The sequence below is a fragment of the Protopterus annectens genome, chromosome 2.part0, assembly GCF_019279795.1.
Source record: "Protopterus annectens isolate FY-2018-M chromosome 2.part0, PAN1.0, whole genome shotgun sequence".
NCBI lineage: Eukaryota > Metazoa > Chordata > Ceratodontiformes > Protopteridae > Protopterus > Protopterus annectens.
Window position 1 is genome coordinate 1,003,394,890 of NC_056728.1, and position 15,323 is coordinate 1,003,410,212.

At 39.6% G+C, this 15,323-nt stretch overlaps 1 protein-coding gene across 1 annotated transcript in view; it reads right to left on the minus strand.

Moving 5' to 3' along the window:
* Positions 1-15,323, minus strand: part of FREM1 (FRAS1 related extracellular matrix 1) — a 1,066,140-nt gene that overhangs the window by 821,660 nt on the left and 229,157 nt on the right. The window contains exons 5-6 of the mRNA XM_044060374.1: positions 11,634-11,661; positions 1,858-2,037 (exon numbers count right to left, since the gene is read on the minus strand). Of these exons, the coding sequence (XP_043916309.1) occupies positions 1,858-2,037; positions 11,634-11,661 (208 nt within the window). The remainder of the gene's footprint in view (positions 1-1,857; positions 2,038-11,633; positions 11,662-15,323) is intronic.

The following is a 15,323-nucleotide window of genomic DNA, read 5'->3' on the forward strand; positions in this document are numbered from 1 at the left end:
CTACCATGAAATCAACCCTCCTCTGCTATGGATTCTATAGATATATTTATTTTCAAGTGTTATTTAAATAGCTTTCATCTTTTACTGCCACATACATACCAGTTTGTAAATATTATCACTGTTTTTGCTATGAATTCACTTTAAATGTGAATGTATTACTCGTAATTGCTTTGTTCTATGTATTATTATTATTTTACTTTTGCATGTAATTGATGTGGAGCTTTTCTCCCCAGGCCTCCACTGAAAATGGGCTCTTTCTAGGCCCAGTGGACTTTCCCCGTTAACAAATGCAATAAAATAAAATAAAAATAAAAATAAAATAAATCTTTACTATATTACAGTTAGTGCTACTTTTAATGTAAGCAATGGAGCTTTTGTCTCCAGGTCTCCACTAAAATGAGTCATACCACCCTAGTTGGGCAACCTGATTCACATTAAAAGATATATATATATATATATATATATATATATATATATATATATGCATATATACATATATTTATATAAATAAATATACAAATACATGGAATATTAATCAGTAGACTATTTTTTGAGTTTTATTTTAGTGAAACAAATGCAAGGGACTGTAAAGTCCTGCTATGCAAACATCTAGTTACCAGAGTATTGTGATTACTATTTATTTATTATTTATTATTTATTTGAGGAAAACTTGAATACACAGCCCTACATGGGCAAGAAGAAGGACCTTAGCTAAGATGCTTGAATCAGAAGACCAACTTGGAGTCCTTGAAGCCAGGAAAAGGGTTACTCATGCCAAAAGAATGTGCCAGAAGTATACCAAATCCCTTAATGTTATTTGCCAAGCCTTTATTTCTTGTTATTTTACTTTCTTCATGATATTCTTGAGCTAATGTTTCTTACACTAGTTGGGCCCTCCATAGTTATAAAAAAAAAAAAAACAGTATGTAGTCTCCGTGGTTGGTATGACATCTCTAAGAACCTTATTTCACAAACACTATACCTGAGGATGTAGATAGCTGCCTGAATGGGCCTGCATATCAAGTGGTGGAGACATGGATTACAGACTATGAAAACTGCAAGCATTATATTAATGGGGCATGCAGTCCTTTGAATAAGACAGCTGATAAGAGATTCTCTCTTGCTTTATTTATTTGTTTGATTTGAAAACCTGGTAGGTAATCTGATCCAGATCTGTATGAATGACACAATCAGTTATTTGACAGCATCTCCACATTCTAACAAAAATGTGTGAAGAAAATGGCTGTCCAGTTACAGCAGATGAGAATAAAAGCTACAACAAACCTATGGAGAGCAAGCAAAACACAGACAATGGCAGCATTAAAACAGGTGAAAATTTCACATATAAAAATAAAAAGCAACTGAGCCCACATCATAAATGTACAACAGATCACAAAAACTGACTTGGCATGGGGTACGGCAAACATGGTTTGGAATAGGACAAATACATCATGTTGCAGCTAATACTGCAGAAAAAAAGGCAATATCCTCAAGGACACATGGAATGCTTGATCACAAAAATGATCATGGTGGTCCAGGAAGAAATAAGGGAAACCCCTAGGTGGATGGCCCACCTCAATGAATACACTGCACTTTGGATAATTTTCTGCTTTGTTGTGTTTTTTACACTTTCAGTAAATCTGTGTTTAGATCAAATTGTTTTCCGAGTGTTTTTGATTTTCAGCATCTTGTACTTTGATTATACTGTCAATGATGAGTCTGCTTTTAAACAGATACCTTAGCCTGTTTTTGTAACTACAGTTATGCATTCACAGAAACATCATGTGCTACAAAACAATTACATGCACACAATATACATTAAAAGTAGTCCATTTTCTTTAAATCAGTGCATATTACCTTATAAATAGTATCACTTCTTGTATCAGTAAGGTCCAAACGGATGGCAATGTAATCAATATCAGGTGAAGGGGGGTTGAGATGTTGATAGCGAAGTCCCATTGTTAGGAATTCATCACAGCTCACTTTGGTTGTATGGATCCGTTGGAGTCCTTTGTAGCAGCTTCCATCTCGACACTTCTCTGGTCTGTGTTCTGCAACACATCACAAAAACCTTTAAAGATTTATTGATGTACAGTCACTAGAAATACACAAAGTAGCAAGGGTTTTGCTACTGACTCAGTAACAATGAAAATTGTAACTATGTGTTCAACAGCCTATACAAACAGCAGTGGCATTTTACCTCTAGGTAACAAGTGAAAACAGACCTCTATCGAACTAATCTAGTGCCAAGCAATAATTTTAGGCAGTTTTAAATGGCACACAAAAAATGATCACAAAACTGTAAGCAGTGTGATATGTAGGCTGATAAATACATCAAAAACTAAGCATATGGGATTTGGGAGACGTAAATTGAAAGGTGAATATTTAATACAGCACACAGTGATTGCAACTGTAAACTCATTTCAATACCTGGGTATATGAGTAGATTCAGCTATGTGTTTTTCTAATCATATCAACCAATTGGTTAGTGATAGCTATAGAACTATAGGTTGTATAAAAAGTTTTATAAAGTCTTGGAAATAAGAAATGATGAAGTCATTGTCTATTAGTTACATTAGACCCAAGCTTAAGTATGGAACAACAACATGGATACCTTATAAGGATACCTTATAAGAAAACAAGCATGTGTAAACTGGAGAGTGCAGCAAAAATATACCAAGGGCATCCATGGATCTGAAAGTTTAAGTTATTATGAAGGACTAAAATATCTGAACTTGTACAGTGTCTCTTATAGATATCTAAGAGGATATGTAATTCAGGTATATAGAGCATTTAGATACAACTACCTCTGGGAATGTTTGGGTTTATCAAAAAGTAGTAGAGAATCATCAGATAACCTATGTAGAAGATTCTATAGGGATGAGAAGTGTACTAAGTGGTTCTCTGAGAAAGCAGTTGATGCATGGAACAGACTACCAAATTACATTAAAGCAAGTACTAGTTTCGATATTTTTAAGAACAGCCTGGACACTTTTTACAGGAACACGTGTTTTGGTATATTGGCAGGCTAGAAGGGCATTAATGCCCATGCTTGAAATATTTGTATGCATGTATGCTCAAGAACACTGTTAATGCCCTGTACAGGAATATTCATTTATTCCCAGGTCACAATTTTTGGTATCAGTTCCTTGATAAGGTAGAATGATATCCAAAAGGTTGGGAAGTTGCATCTTGAGAAATGTGAACTGAAGTGTCAATTGAGAACAAATGCTGAACATCCCCCTGGGCTTAGTGATTACTCTTCAATAGTGAGTCTATTGAAAATTAAAGATATGGCTGTGTAAATATTTCATTGACATTTTTATGAATATTAATATCATTGGCAGAATAGTTTTAACTATTTTGTTACTGGCATTGCATATGTGATGTGTATTAAAGTACAGTTTTGTACCTACCATAAATGTAGATGTTCGAGGATCCACATTGCTGCAGTCCTTACTATAGGGTAGTCCGCTGTCCAGTCGGCCCGAATACCAGAGAGTAAGGCTGACGTCGGTCAGGCGCGATAGACTGGCGTCAGTACGTCAGGGTACGATGACCGGACGCCATATCCTCAGTCTTTTCTTGCCCCAGATGTCAGAAGACCCTAAAAAGACAAGGCCCAAAATACCTGCACCAAACATATGTACAATATATACAAAAAGATATATACAAAAATATCAGCATATAACCTCACCTACACAACCACCCCTAAACACAGAGGGGAAGGAGGGAGGTATTGACTGCAGCAATGTGGATCCTCGAACATCTACATTTATGGTAGGTACAAAACTGTACTATGTTCTTCATTCCACATTGCTGCAGTCCTTACTATTGGGTAGAATCCCAAAGCAGAGGTAAGGGAGGCTGGCAAATCATAAAGAAGTAGGAGCAGACAACATGCCTTGCAAAACAGCTGTGGCAAAACCAGCCCTAGACTTAGAGTAGATAGGAAGGTGATAATGCTTAGAGAAAGTATGCACTGAACTCCAAGTAGCTGCCTCCAAAATATCCTTAGTTGCCACCCCCCTTAGAAATGCTGTTGAAGTGGCAGTAGCCCTAGTGGAATGAGGCCTAATCCCAGCTGGAATCTCCTTGCCATGATGGGAATAACAAAATGCAATGCAAAACCCAATCCACCTAGAAATAGTTTGTTTTGACACAGGCTTGCCCTCTGAACTCAAATCAAAAGAAACAAACAACTGCTGAGACTGCCTAAAATCCTTAGTCCTGCTTAAATAATAACGCAATTGCCTGTGTACATCTAAAGTGTGCAAAATCTTTCCTTTATTTTGGGGTCTGCATAAAAAGTAGGCAAATGAATAGTTTGGTTTAAAGCCACACTAGAAACCACCTTAGGCATAAAGGAAGGATTAGTGTAATGATACCCTATCCTTATGGAAAATCAAAAGGGCTCTACTGCCATAAGGGCCTGCAACTCAGACACCCTTCTTGCAGAAGTAATAGCCAACAGAAAAGCAGTCTTCTATGACAAGTATTTCAATTCAGCAGGCTCAAAAGGTTGTAGAGTAAGTTTTTCCAACACAAAATTGAGATCCCAAGCAGGAGTAGGAGCTCTACGTGGGGGGTCTTATATTCTTGCCCCTAAGTAACTGCTTGAACAAAGGATGCGAAAACAATGGTGGGTCACAATCATAGTGAGCTGAAATTGCTGCAGCATGAATCTTAATGGAAGAGAAGGACAAACCTTTGTCCAATAACTCAGTAAGATATTGAAGAGCCACACTCAAATTAGGCTCAGAAATCTCCAAATTCTTTGCTGTACTCCAAAATAAAAATCTCTTCCATTTTTCATGTGACACTTTCCTTGTACTAGGTCTTCTAGCTTCCATAATCACATTTAAAACTTGTTGAGGAAGTTGAGACCTGCTGTGTTTCAACACAGAATATGCCAGGCTGTTAGATGAAGAGAGTGAAGCTTGACATTGAGCAGATGACCGTCCTTCTGAGATAACAGATGAGGAATCAAAGGTAAAGGCCATGGAGGCTTCCTTACCAGACTCCTTAGTAGTGGGTACCAGTGTTGCCGAGGCCAATCTGGAGCTATCAAAATCATCCTTGGCTTGTCTTGTCTGACTTTTAATAGCACCTTTGGAAGAAGAGGCAGAGGTGGAAAAGCATACACATGAAGATTTTTCCAACTGAAAGACAGAGCATCCACTTTCCAAGCTGTGTGATGAAACCCCTTTGTGCAAAACTTTGGCAGCTGGTGGTTTAGTGGAGAAGGCGAACAGATCTATGTCTGGAGTTCCCCATGACACTGTCAATTTCTGAAATACATGAAGATCCAGTTTCCACTGTGGGGATCCATGATTTGTCTGCTTAACACATCTGCTAAGGAGTTCTGTGCTCCCGCAGAAACCTTGCCTGAAGAGTTAGTTGCAAGCTTAGCGCAGTCTCCCATAAAATCATTGCTTGCCTGCATAGAGGATAAGAATGTGTTCCCCTGCTTGTTGATGTACCACATGACAGTTGTGTTGTCTGTTAGAATCAACACCTGCCCTGGAAGAAGTAACTCCTTGAAAGCCATTAATGCAAACTGGACTGCTAACATCTCCTTCATGTTGATATGTAGATGCTGTAGTCTGGCAGGCCACTTGTCTTGTATCCACTTTCCATTCAGATGAGCTCCCCAAGCAATGTCCGAGGCATCTGTCGTTAAAATCTGGCCGGGTCACAGAGAGTCCCTTGTTTAGGTGACATTCCTGAGCCCACCACTTTTGAAGGCAAGGTATTATTTGAATGACAGTGTCCAAATCCTGGCAGTGCTGTGTCCATACATTTTTGAGATACCATTGTAGCTTCCTCATATGCAGTTTACATTGGGAAGCACCAGAATACAAGATGCCATGAACCCTAATGCTTGAAGGACTGTCCTTGCAGTCAGCACGGACTGATGAGATAGTTGATGGAAGTAAAGTGATAGACTCTTTTGTTTGTCCGGGGTTAAAAAGGCCATCTGGGCTGCTGTATTCAGTCTCACACCCAGAAAGCACATGTCTTGAGAGGGTACTAGACTGGACTTTATTTCGTTCACAGAATACCCTAGGCATCTTAGCACTGCTATAACATATTCCAGATGCTGTAGAAGGTCTTTTTCTTGAGCCAGAATCAGGCAGTCGTCCAAGTAAGGATAGATTTGAATTCCTTTTAGCCTGAAGTAAGCTATCACTGGAGCCAGAACCTTTGTGAATACTCTGGGCAGATAAGCCAAAGGGCAATGCAGAGAACTGATAATGAGAATTTCCAGCTCGAAAACGCAGATACTTCCTGCAACTTAGTCTTATAGGCACATGAAGGTAAGCTTCCTTGAGATCTAAAGTTACCATCCAGTGATCTTTGCCCAGCAGAGGTAAAAGCTGTTGTAACGTCAACATCTTGAACTTGGGAATGTCCAGATAAGTGTTGAGGATAGATAAATCCAAAATTGGTCTCCACGTGTTCCCTTCTTTGGTACTAGGAACAGGCGAGAATAAAATCCCCCCTTTCTGATACACAGGGACTGGCTGAATGGCCCCTATTTGGAGTAACTGAGAAATTTGCTTGTGAGCCTCTTTTTGTGGAGGAGGAACGTCTGGCATGCCTTTGAAAGGGGCAAAGTATGGAAATAAAACCTGTAACCGTGGTGAATGATATCCAACACCCATCTGTCTTGAGTAATTAAATCCAATTTTCCTTGAAAAGAGACAGTCTTCCTCCCAAAGGAGCTGCCAGACGAGAATCTACTGGCAGCTGAAAAGGCAGGTCATTGGGTCTGTTTACTTAAAGGACTGACCCCTGCCCTCACCAGAAGTCTGAGCAGGTGAACTCCTGTTCTAGGCCTAAAAGAACCTTGAGCTCTGCCCCTACCACGTCTAGACCTACCCCTAGACTGGGAATCATAAGCAGGATATGTCCATCCCTTAGTAGGCCAATTTCTACTAAACTTGCTGCACCTGCAAAAATCTTTAACAGTTTGCATAGACTTAGCTTTGTCCTCCATTTTCTTTAAAACTGCTTCCACAGGCGAACCAAACAACACATCCGACTGTAAAGGAGCATCCAAAATCCTTGTCTTAACATGCTCAGCTAAATTCTGATCCCTCAACCAGGCATGCTGGCAAGAACAGAACGAGTGGCAGCCACCCTCGAGGAGGCCTGTACAGCATCAAAACCACATTGCAAGGAATGCTTACCCACTTGTTCAGACACATGAACTAAATCCAGCAACTCTTTACACTCAATACCTTCCGCCAAAGCATCCACCTTAGATTTCAGTTGTGAAAGGAGATAATTTTGATATTTAAGCATGTGAAACTGACAATTCAACGCCTCATGGCTAAAGTGGAAGAAGTATACACTTTCTTTCCCCATCTATCCAAAGCCCTTGCCTCTTTATCAGTGGGAACAGGGTTTTTAACCACAGAGGCCTTAACACCTTTAGGTCCCTGAGAAACAGTTTCGGGTCTGCCCTAGGACTCTTAAAAGATACTTATGAGCTTCAGGCACCCTATAGTACCTATCAGGTTTAACAGGAGCAGGAGGCAAAGAATCAGGGTTCAGGGAAGCTCTGCAAAAACATCTTCCACCACATTCAACACAGGAGGTATAGCTAAGGGCCTATGCTGGGGCAAAACAAGAATTCCCTAAGCCTTTTCCTGAATCAGAGTAATCCTGGCCTTCCCATTTAAAAGTGCTCCCTCATGGAATGCAGAGTCTCTGAAAATGAGAAATCCTCAGGAGGAGAAGCTGTAGGAGTGGAATCATCCACATCAGAATCAGAATAAGGAGGATACTCCTGCAAATCTTCCGCAGAAGACTCAGAAGCCTCTGAACACTGTTCAAAACTATCAAACTCCGGTTCACCCCTAGGCCTCTTATCAGGATAGAACCTCTAATCATAGTAATCAAATCTTCTGCCATTTTAAGCATATGTTTCTAGGCACAGAACCTGAAATGCTAGGAGAAGCCCCACTGAAGCTGAACTTGGCCCAGCTCTCAAAGAAGAGTCGGCAACAGAGGGATAGGCTCTAACTACCTTGTGAAGAGAGGGAAGAACAGTTACCTGAGAAGCCCCTCAGCCTGGCTACTCTCTGAGAGAAGGCATCCCTGTAACAGTAAGTCTCTCTGCCTGAGACTCCAAAAAACCTGGCAAAAACCTCTGCTCCACTGGAGTTCTAAAGAACCGACGTCCGGGACTGCCGGTTCATCAACCCTAGGTGTTTTGTCCTGCGCTCTTGGAGCGCGCCGGACGGCATTTTATAATTGCAACGCTTCCCAAACACTAACCTGGCACAGTCTAACTAGTGCGCTTTGTTAACCTGGCATCCAACAACGTGTGCTCAGGCCCTAAACAAGGTATACACAAGGTATGGTAATCCCTGAGGTATCTGTTTCCCAAGAAATACAGTTATTCACTTTTTCTGACATCCGTTAAATACTGAGGCAAGAAAACCAAAATGTTCTCCAACGGGTCTGATTCGGTCTGAAACTAAAGATTTCAGAACGCCAACCTGCACCATCGACCATGCGACGATATGACGCCGGTCATGCATGCCCTGACGACCGACGCCAGCTCGGGCCGACTGGACAGCGGACTACCCTATAGTAAGGACTGCAGCAATGTGGAACGAAGAACATCTAATTGTTTTGTCAAGAAAATACCTTGAATGTATTTTACTATTTCTTTTAATTCTAAACTCTTTCAGTTCATGTGATTTTTAATCACATTTAAATAAGGGACATATGTATTTACGGTAACTGATACTGATGAAGTCTGAAAGCACTTGATCTATGTTACAGTGAATAAATTTTATTTTATATTTGGTTGTGGAGCTGCATTTTTCTTACTACCCTCTTCAAGCGTTTTTGGTTTTCTGGCTCTTGGCTGTGCCCGAATCTGCTGGTGTTTAGTGTTGCTTGTTTTAACTAGTGACCTCCCAAGGTTTTAGATATTCTGAGGACAAATAATCACATGCTGACTAAATGAGATGTGATTATTCAAATGGACCCTGTGAAAAGGTGACTCTGTGTACTAGTATTACCAGGTCTGCATTTTTCAGATATTGTTAGATCATAAGGATGTGAAGATTATGAAACAAAGCAGGCTCCTGAGAGCACTTGGTGGTCTGGCAGAGCACTACGACAGCTACAGTTTCTCACTACAGTTGTCCTTTAAGCCTCAAAGAGGAAGACTATCTAGTCTGCAAAACATTTTCTGTTACATACAATATGGATAATATTTACAAAAACTAAATACAAAATAAAAAGCAAGTTGTTACACTATGTTAAATGGCACTATGAGGGCAAAAATAGGGTGTTGCCTTTGTAACGCATTCATTCAAGAAAATAAAAAGTAAAATTAAAGTGCTACACTATGCTGGCTACAATGGTTGCTTGCACACTTGTTAAATGTGTCAAGATAAAATTGTTGATAAAGCTGTGCATGCATCCTGAGTGACACAGGCTTGGTTACCAGCTTGGGTACTGGAAGTTTTTGGTGGGGAGGGAAAGAGTAAGCATGCAATGGCAAATCACACTTTCTGGGCAGGGGGGGTGGCAAGAAGGAAGTAACTTGCCTACTACACTGCTGAGCCCTACTGGTGAAGTGTGAGAAAGGATGTAAAGTAATGGACGTGTGGTGGCTTAAGCAACACAACCACACATGGACATCTTAAGCAGGCAGAGACCTAACCAGGCATTCGCTAGAGCAGCACAAAACAAAGCAACCAGTCACTATGGAGATATGGGAGTAAGCCAGGGTAAAGAGGGGAAACCATATAACTTGCATACTGGACTGCTCATTAACATTCATTAACAGCTAACCCTCACATCTGAAGTAGAAACATGGTGGAACTTGACAGACAAAACATTTTTTATCTTCTTGGAGTATCTTTTCCATAAGGGATTACAGGTAAACAGACTGCCATTACCAAGCAGATGCACAGGTTATGTCAATACCATGACAGAAAGACATGCAATCAGAGTGACTGGTGGGGATGTCAGGGAGAAGAGACCGCAAAAAGTTAAGTCTCAAGTATCAGAAATACGTACTATTTTAGTTACATTAATGATTCAAAATAAGCAAGACAAAGAATTAAACAGAAGACTAGATACATTAAGCTAATAAAAACAGGACCCATGCTAAGCAATGCCTGGCAATATTGTGACAAACAAGTTAATAATAGCCATTACAACAGGGTAGTTAGTTACTATGGTAAAGTATTAATACCGATACATTTTAAACCAAGAATTTTAATTGGTGTCATGTATTTGTGAATATATTTGTGGTGAATGTGTGTGCATTCTAAACTGAAGCTATTTACCCTCAAAAGTAAATGCACCTTTCAACATTTTGTTTTGACACACTACAAAATCTAAAATGGACAGTACAGATACATTTTGCTATTCAGACTTGGTAGAAAGACACTTTGTAAAACAATGTACGACATGTAAAATGTTAACAATATTACTTTTATTATCAACAGAAAAATGTAACAGTTGCCAGTACCTACTTAACTGATATGTAGTTGTGAATGTTGTGAGTGTATGAGCTCTGGAGCTCATCTGGATACAGTGACGAACAGACTTCTCTCATCATTTTATGCAGCAAAAAATATCTAAAGATGGTGCAAGCAGCTGTCATCTTTATATTGCATGTTCTGGCACAAGAGCATGAGGGGGGGTTATCCTCACACACAGAACAATTACAGCTCTGGAGGTCAGGCAAGATGGTCCAACATCTAAGTTACACCCGTTATAAATTATGTTGCAAATGTGATCAGAAAATACCTTACCTCTTCCATCTTAAAAATTAGGATGATTACCAATAATGAAATTACTGCTTGCTTTGTCTTACTCTGAATGCACTGGAACAACTGCATTACATCCATTCCTCTCTTAAGGATTACATTTGACAGATTTCCCCTCTACCATTTTTCAATCTGTCCTATACGCACAAACTCTGGAAGGTTAATGTGGGTTCCATCCCTAACAACCATTCTGGTAGTCAATCATATAGGTCAAAAACCCTTTTTGTGGAGAACTGATTTTGAAGATCCATAAAGTAGTTAGTCCCTACAATTTACTGCCTCTGCCCCTCTTTCTATTCTGTCCTTCCTGTTCATGAGCATCCCTTCCCATCTCATTGACATAACCTTGTGCACCAGCATCATGTCCCTTCTGTCTCTGACAGTCTCAAATGAGAAGTCTGTAGTCTCTGGTCATATATCTTCCACTATATATCTCACTCTTTTCTCGTGGCATTCTGTGGATTTCATTTCACTTCCATGCATGGCCTTTTTGATGATATGGACTAGTGCCAGCGTAGCCAGCTGGAGTTTTGTAAAGAATGCTATGTCCTTTGTATATCAAACTGATTTAATCAAGATGCTTGTCTTACAAATGTATCAGAACTGTATGGCATTTGAATATCAAACTGATTTGTACAAATACTTATGTTACAAAATGTATTAGAACTGTATGGCATTTGAAAATCAAAATGTGTTTGTAAAGTTGGTAGGGTTAAAAATGTATCAACAGTGGGTCCTACTGGACAGAGAAGGAATATACATGTGAGAATGTATGTATACATATGTTAGCAAAGGACACTGGAAGAGAAGGGGTTAAACAGCTAGCTTACTTCTTATTTCAAGAAAAATACTGTTAATTGGACCACCTGTTGGGACATGGAAGTGCTTATCTCTCAGCTCTGAATAGGACCAGAGATGGAATGTCTGGAATAAGCCTTTCCTCATTAGGTCAGTAAAAAGTGGGGACGCCCCAGGCACTGCCATAAACATTAGCAAAACTTTAGATATTCATCTTATCACATCTATGCTAACATCTTGTCTCAAGCTTCAAAGGGGAATAGTGTGAGAACCTAGAACCAGGTGACCAGATGAGGTCATTCTGCCAGCCATATTGAAAATTTCAGATATTACAAAGAGAAATCTCTCAGAATTGAGTATTCTCTCTTGGGCCTGACAACAAGAAGGACTATTCACCACATCATCTGTCTTGTTCTATTAAGTAAGTAGGGAATAGTAATTCTGCTAGATTCAGTCAGGAAAATATAGTGAAGCTTAGTTTAGATAATGTTTTTCTTTACTTTGTACGAGTCTGTCCATTAAGGTTATTTTCAATATTTCTTATGATTTGAACTCTGTGGTTTACTGTAAATATATATTCAGTATTTTCATGTTCTTTTATTATTATTCATTGTTAAATATATTTAAAACTTTTATTGTGGCTAGGCCTTTTAGAAAGAGAGTGCTTACATTTATTTTATGACACTGTGTGGGCCACTCCTGAAGTTCCTAGCTGCCTTGGTCAACTACTACATTTGTATTAGTATTAATGTTACACAGTAAAAGTGGACACCATTTGTTGAGGGCCTTACAGCAGCTGATTGTGGAGTGTCTGGTGGCAGTGATAACTACTTTATACTCTTGGCAGAAGGGGGCACAGCAGGTTAATCTGTGCCAGCCTTTCCCAGGTGTGTGTGTGTGTGTGTGTGTGTGTGTGTGTGTGTGTGTGTGTGTGTGGGAAAAGTCAAATCTCACAGTGTGTGTGTGTGTGTGTGTGTGTGTGTGTGTGTGTGTGAGCTACTTGGAGGAGGGATACAAAGCACTGGTTTCACAGAGAGGGTGCTGGAGGACTTTGCTTGGACATTCATCTGAGGACTTAACCCTGTAGCTGTGCTATTGGGAAGCCTTATTGGGGCCCTGGAGGGAGACAGATATAAAAAATATAGACCTTGGGCTGACTGCATTCCCTGTGTGCTCTTAAGGGAACTTGTACTTGCTACAGACAGCTGTGCCATGAAAGGAGATACTGACATCCCAGCCATCTGGAATTTTACAAATTATTTGTCATTTGGGAATATCAACATGATTTTTAGAAGTTGTTTGTGCTACAGATGTATTAGAGCTATATGTCATATAAGATGGTTTGTACAGACATGTGCTGAAGAGGTATTTTACAAAGTAGTGATCTTAAAAATGTATCCACCGTGTACACTACTGGAACAGGACAGATATGTAAATACACTGTTGTAACTGTTTAGATGTATATATTTTAAAAGGGGAATATAAAAGGTTAATTTACAAAACATCAGAAAAATAGCTGAAATTAAATTACTTTATGGCTGGGCCATAAAAAAATGTTATCTTTCAGTTTCAGTGCAGCAACAGATACATTCTGTACTAGAGAATTTTCTGAGTGGTCTTTAAATGTGGAGGAATGTAAATTATTTTATAACTTCCACCATTTGCTGGAAGATCTGAGGTCTATTTTTTTACAAGTGGATGTCAAATACTGATAGCTTCAGTAGTGGGGATTTTACCTGGGATAGAGTAAGATGACAAGAAATGCTGTCATTCTGCAAGCTATCCCAGCAGTAATATTTGAGATATTAATTTGGGAAAGAGAGAGATAACATTCTGTATTTTGTCTTTGACCTGACAAGAAGATCCACTCACATCTGCTTTGCTTGCTCTGTAAGTAAGTTACTAGGGTACAGTAATTCTCTTACATACAGTCAGGAGTATAGCAAAGCTTAATTTAGATGCTTTTCTTTATTTATCTGAAACCATCCTGCAATGTTGTTTTAAATATTTCCTGTGATTTTGAACTCTTATGTTAGTGTGATTATATACTGAGTATTTTCTTGCTCTTTTATTATTTATTATGAAATATATTTAAACCTTTCATTGTGGCTGATATTTTTAAGACATATTTAAGTTCTGAGAGTACTTGCATATTTGGTGACACTGTGGGTCACTCCTAATTGCTTGATCTTGGTCAAACTACCACTTGGATTAATAGTAACATTACACAGTAAGATTGAACACCCTTTGTTAAGGGCTTTAAAGTAGCTGATAAAGCATTGACTTGTGGTAATGATAAGTACCTAATAGTCTTGGCAGAAGGGGGCATAGCTAGTAAACCTGTGCCAGCCTTTCCCCAGTGTGTGTGTGTGTGTGTGTGTGTGTGTGTGTGTGTGTGTGTGTATAAATCAGGGACACAAAGCACTGGAGGTCTTGGCTTGGCCACTCAGCTGAGATCTCAACTCTATAGCTGTTTCATTGGGGAATCTTAGTGGGGATCTGGAGAAAGAGGTTGAAACCAGCCGTGGACTGACTGTGGTCTCTGTGTGCTCTTAAGGGAAATTGTACTTGATGCAGATAGCTGGAACTGGAAATACTGTGTGTGTGTACTTGTCATCCTCTCAATGTACATCCCCCACTGGTGTTAGTGGTGAAGATTGAGGCTCCTTGATTACTGGTCCAGTGGTGGGGTGTCACAAGCTGCATCTGGAAATACTGTGTGTACCTATTTCTCTGAAAGTGAATGCTCCCCTCAGGTGCAGTGGTGAAGATTGAGGCTCCTTGATTACTGGCCTAGAGATGGGTCATCACATATTGGTGAGCAGTGGTGGGATATTATTTGAACTTCTATAGACTGTAAGCAGTTGTCACAAAAGAAGGTGTTTGTACTCTCTGCAGCCACAAGCTAAACCTACAGAGTTCCATTTTTACAACAGTTTTATTTATTTATTTTTTGCTAGCTTCATTTAGTCAGGGAAAGCAGGCAAGGATATCAGCAGAAGATTATGACAAGCTTACAAGGAACCAATTGGCTAAGATGTGCCAAGCAAAAGGACTGATGCATGCCAGCCTGACACCCCTCCACTGCCTACTCCTATTCCCACACACACATCCCCCAGTCCCCCTATCAGTTCACCCAGTCACAGCCTCCCCTCATCATGAATGCTTTTTTTTCTACCTTTTCCCCTTTTCCTGATATTCCGTCTTACTCTTCAGCTTTTTTCTCCATCATTTCAAAATACTCTTAACTAGGTCAGACTGTAATGTTATAACTGTGTCCATGAGGCCCCTAGAAGCCATGACTGTTCTAGATGTGGTCTGTTTTTTTACAGTTTTTGATCTAATGTTTGCCTGAAAAAAATCAAGACTATGGTAAGAAATCCAGGCATACTTTTCAACTTTGCTTTTCCCTGAAGTGTAACAACACATTAACACATCCTAACTTGCCAAGATGGCATTGTAATAAGAGAAACCATGCAGTTATTGATTCCCTGAGATGTGGCTTACATATTTTTCCAACTTTTTGATCTACTGCTGGCCAGAACAAAAGCCATGAATGGAAGAAAAGCTGTACAGTCTAATATGTTTCTCTTTCAAAGAAGAAATAAGTTGAGTCTGACAAAACAGCAAATTACAATAAACTGAGAAGACAGATGCTTGCAAAGATATATAAATCATACCTTGCAATAGTGTCTTACACCCCCACTCATTAAA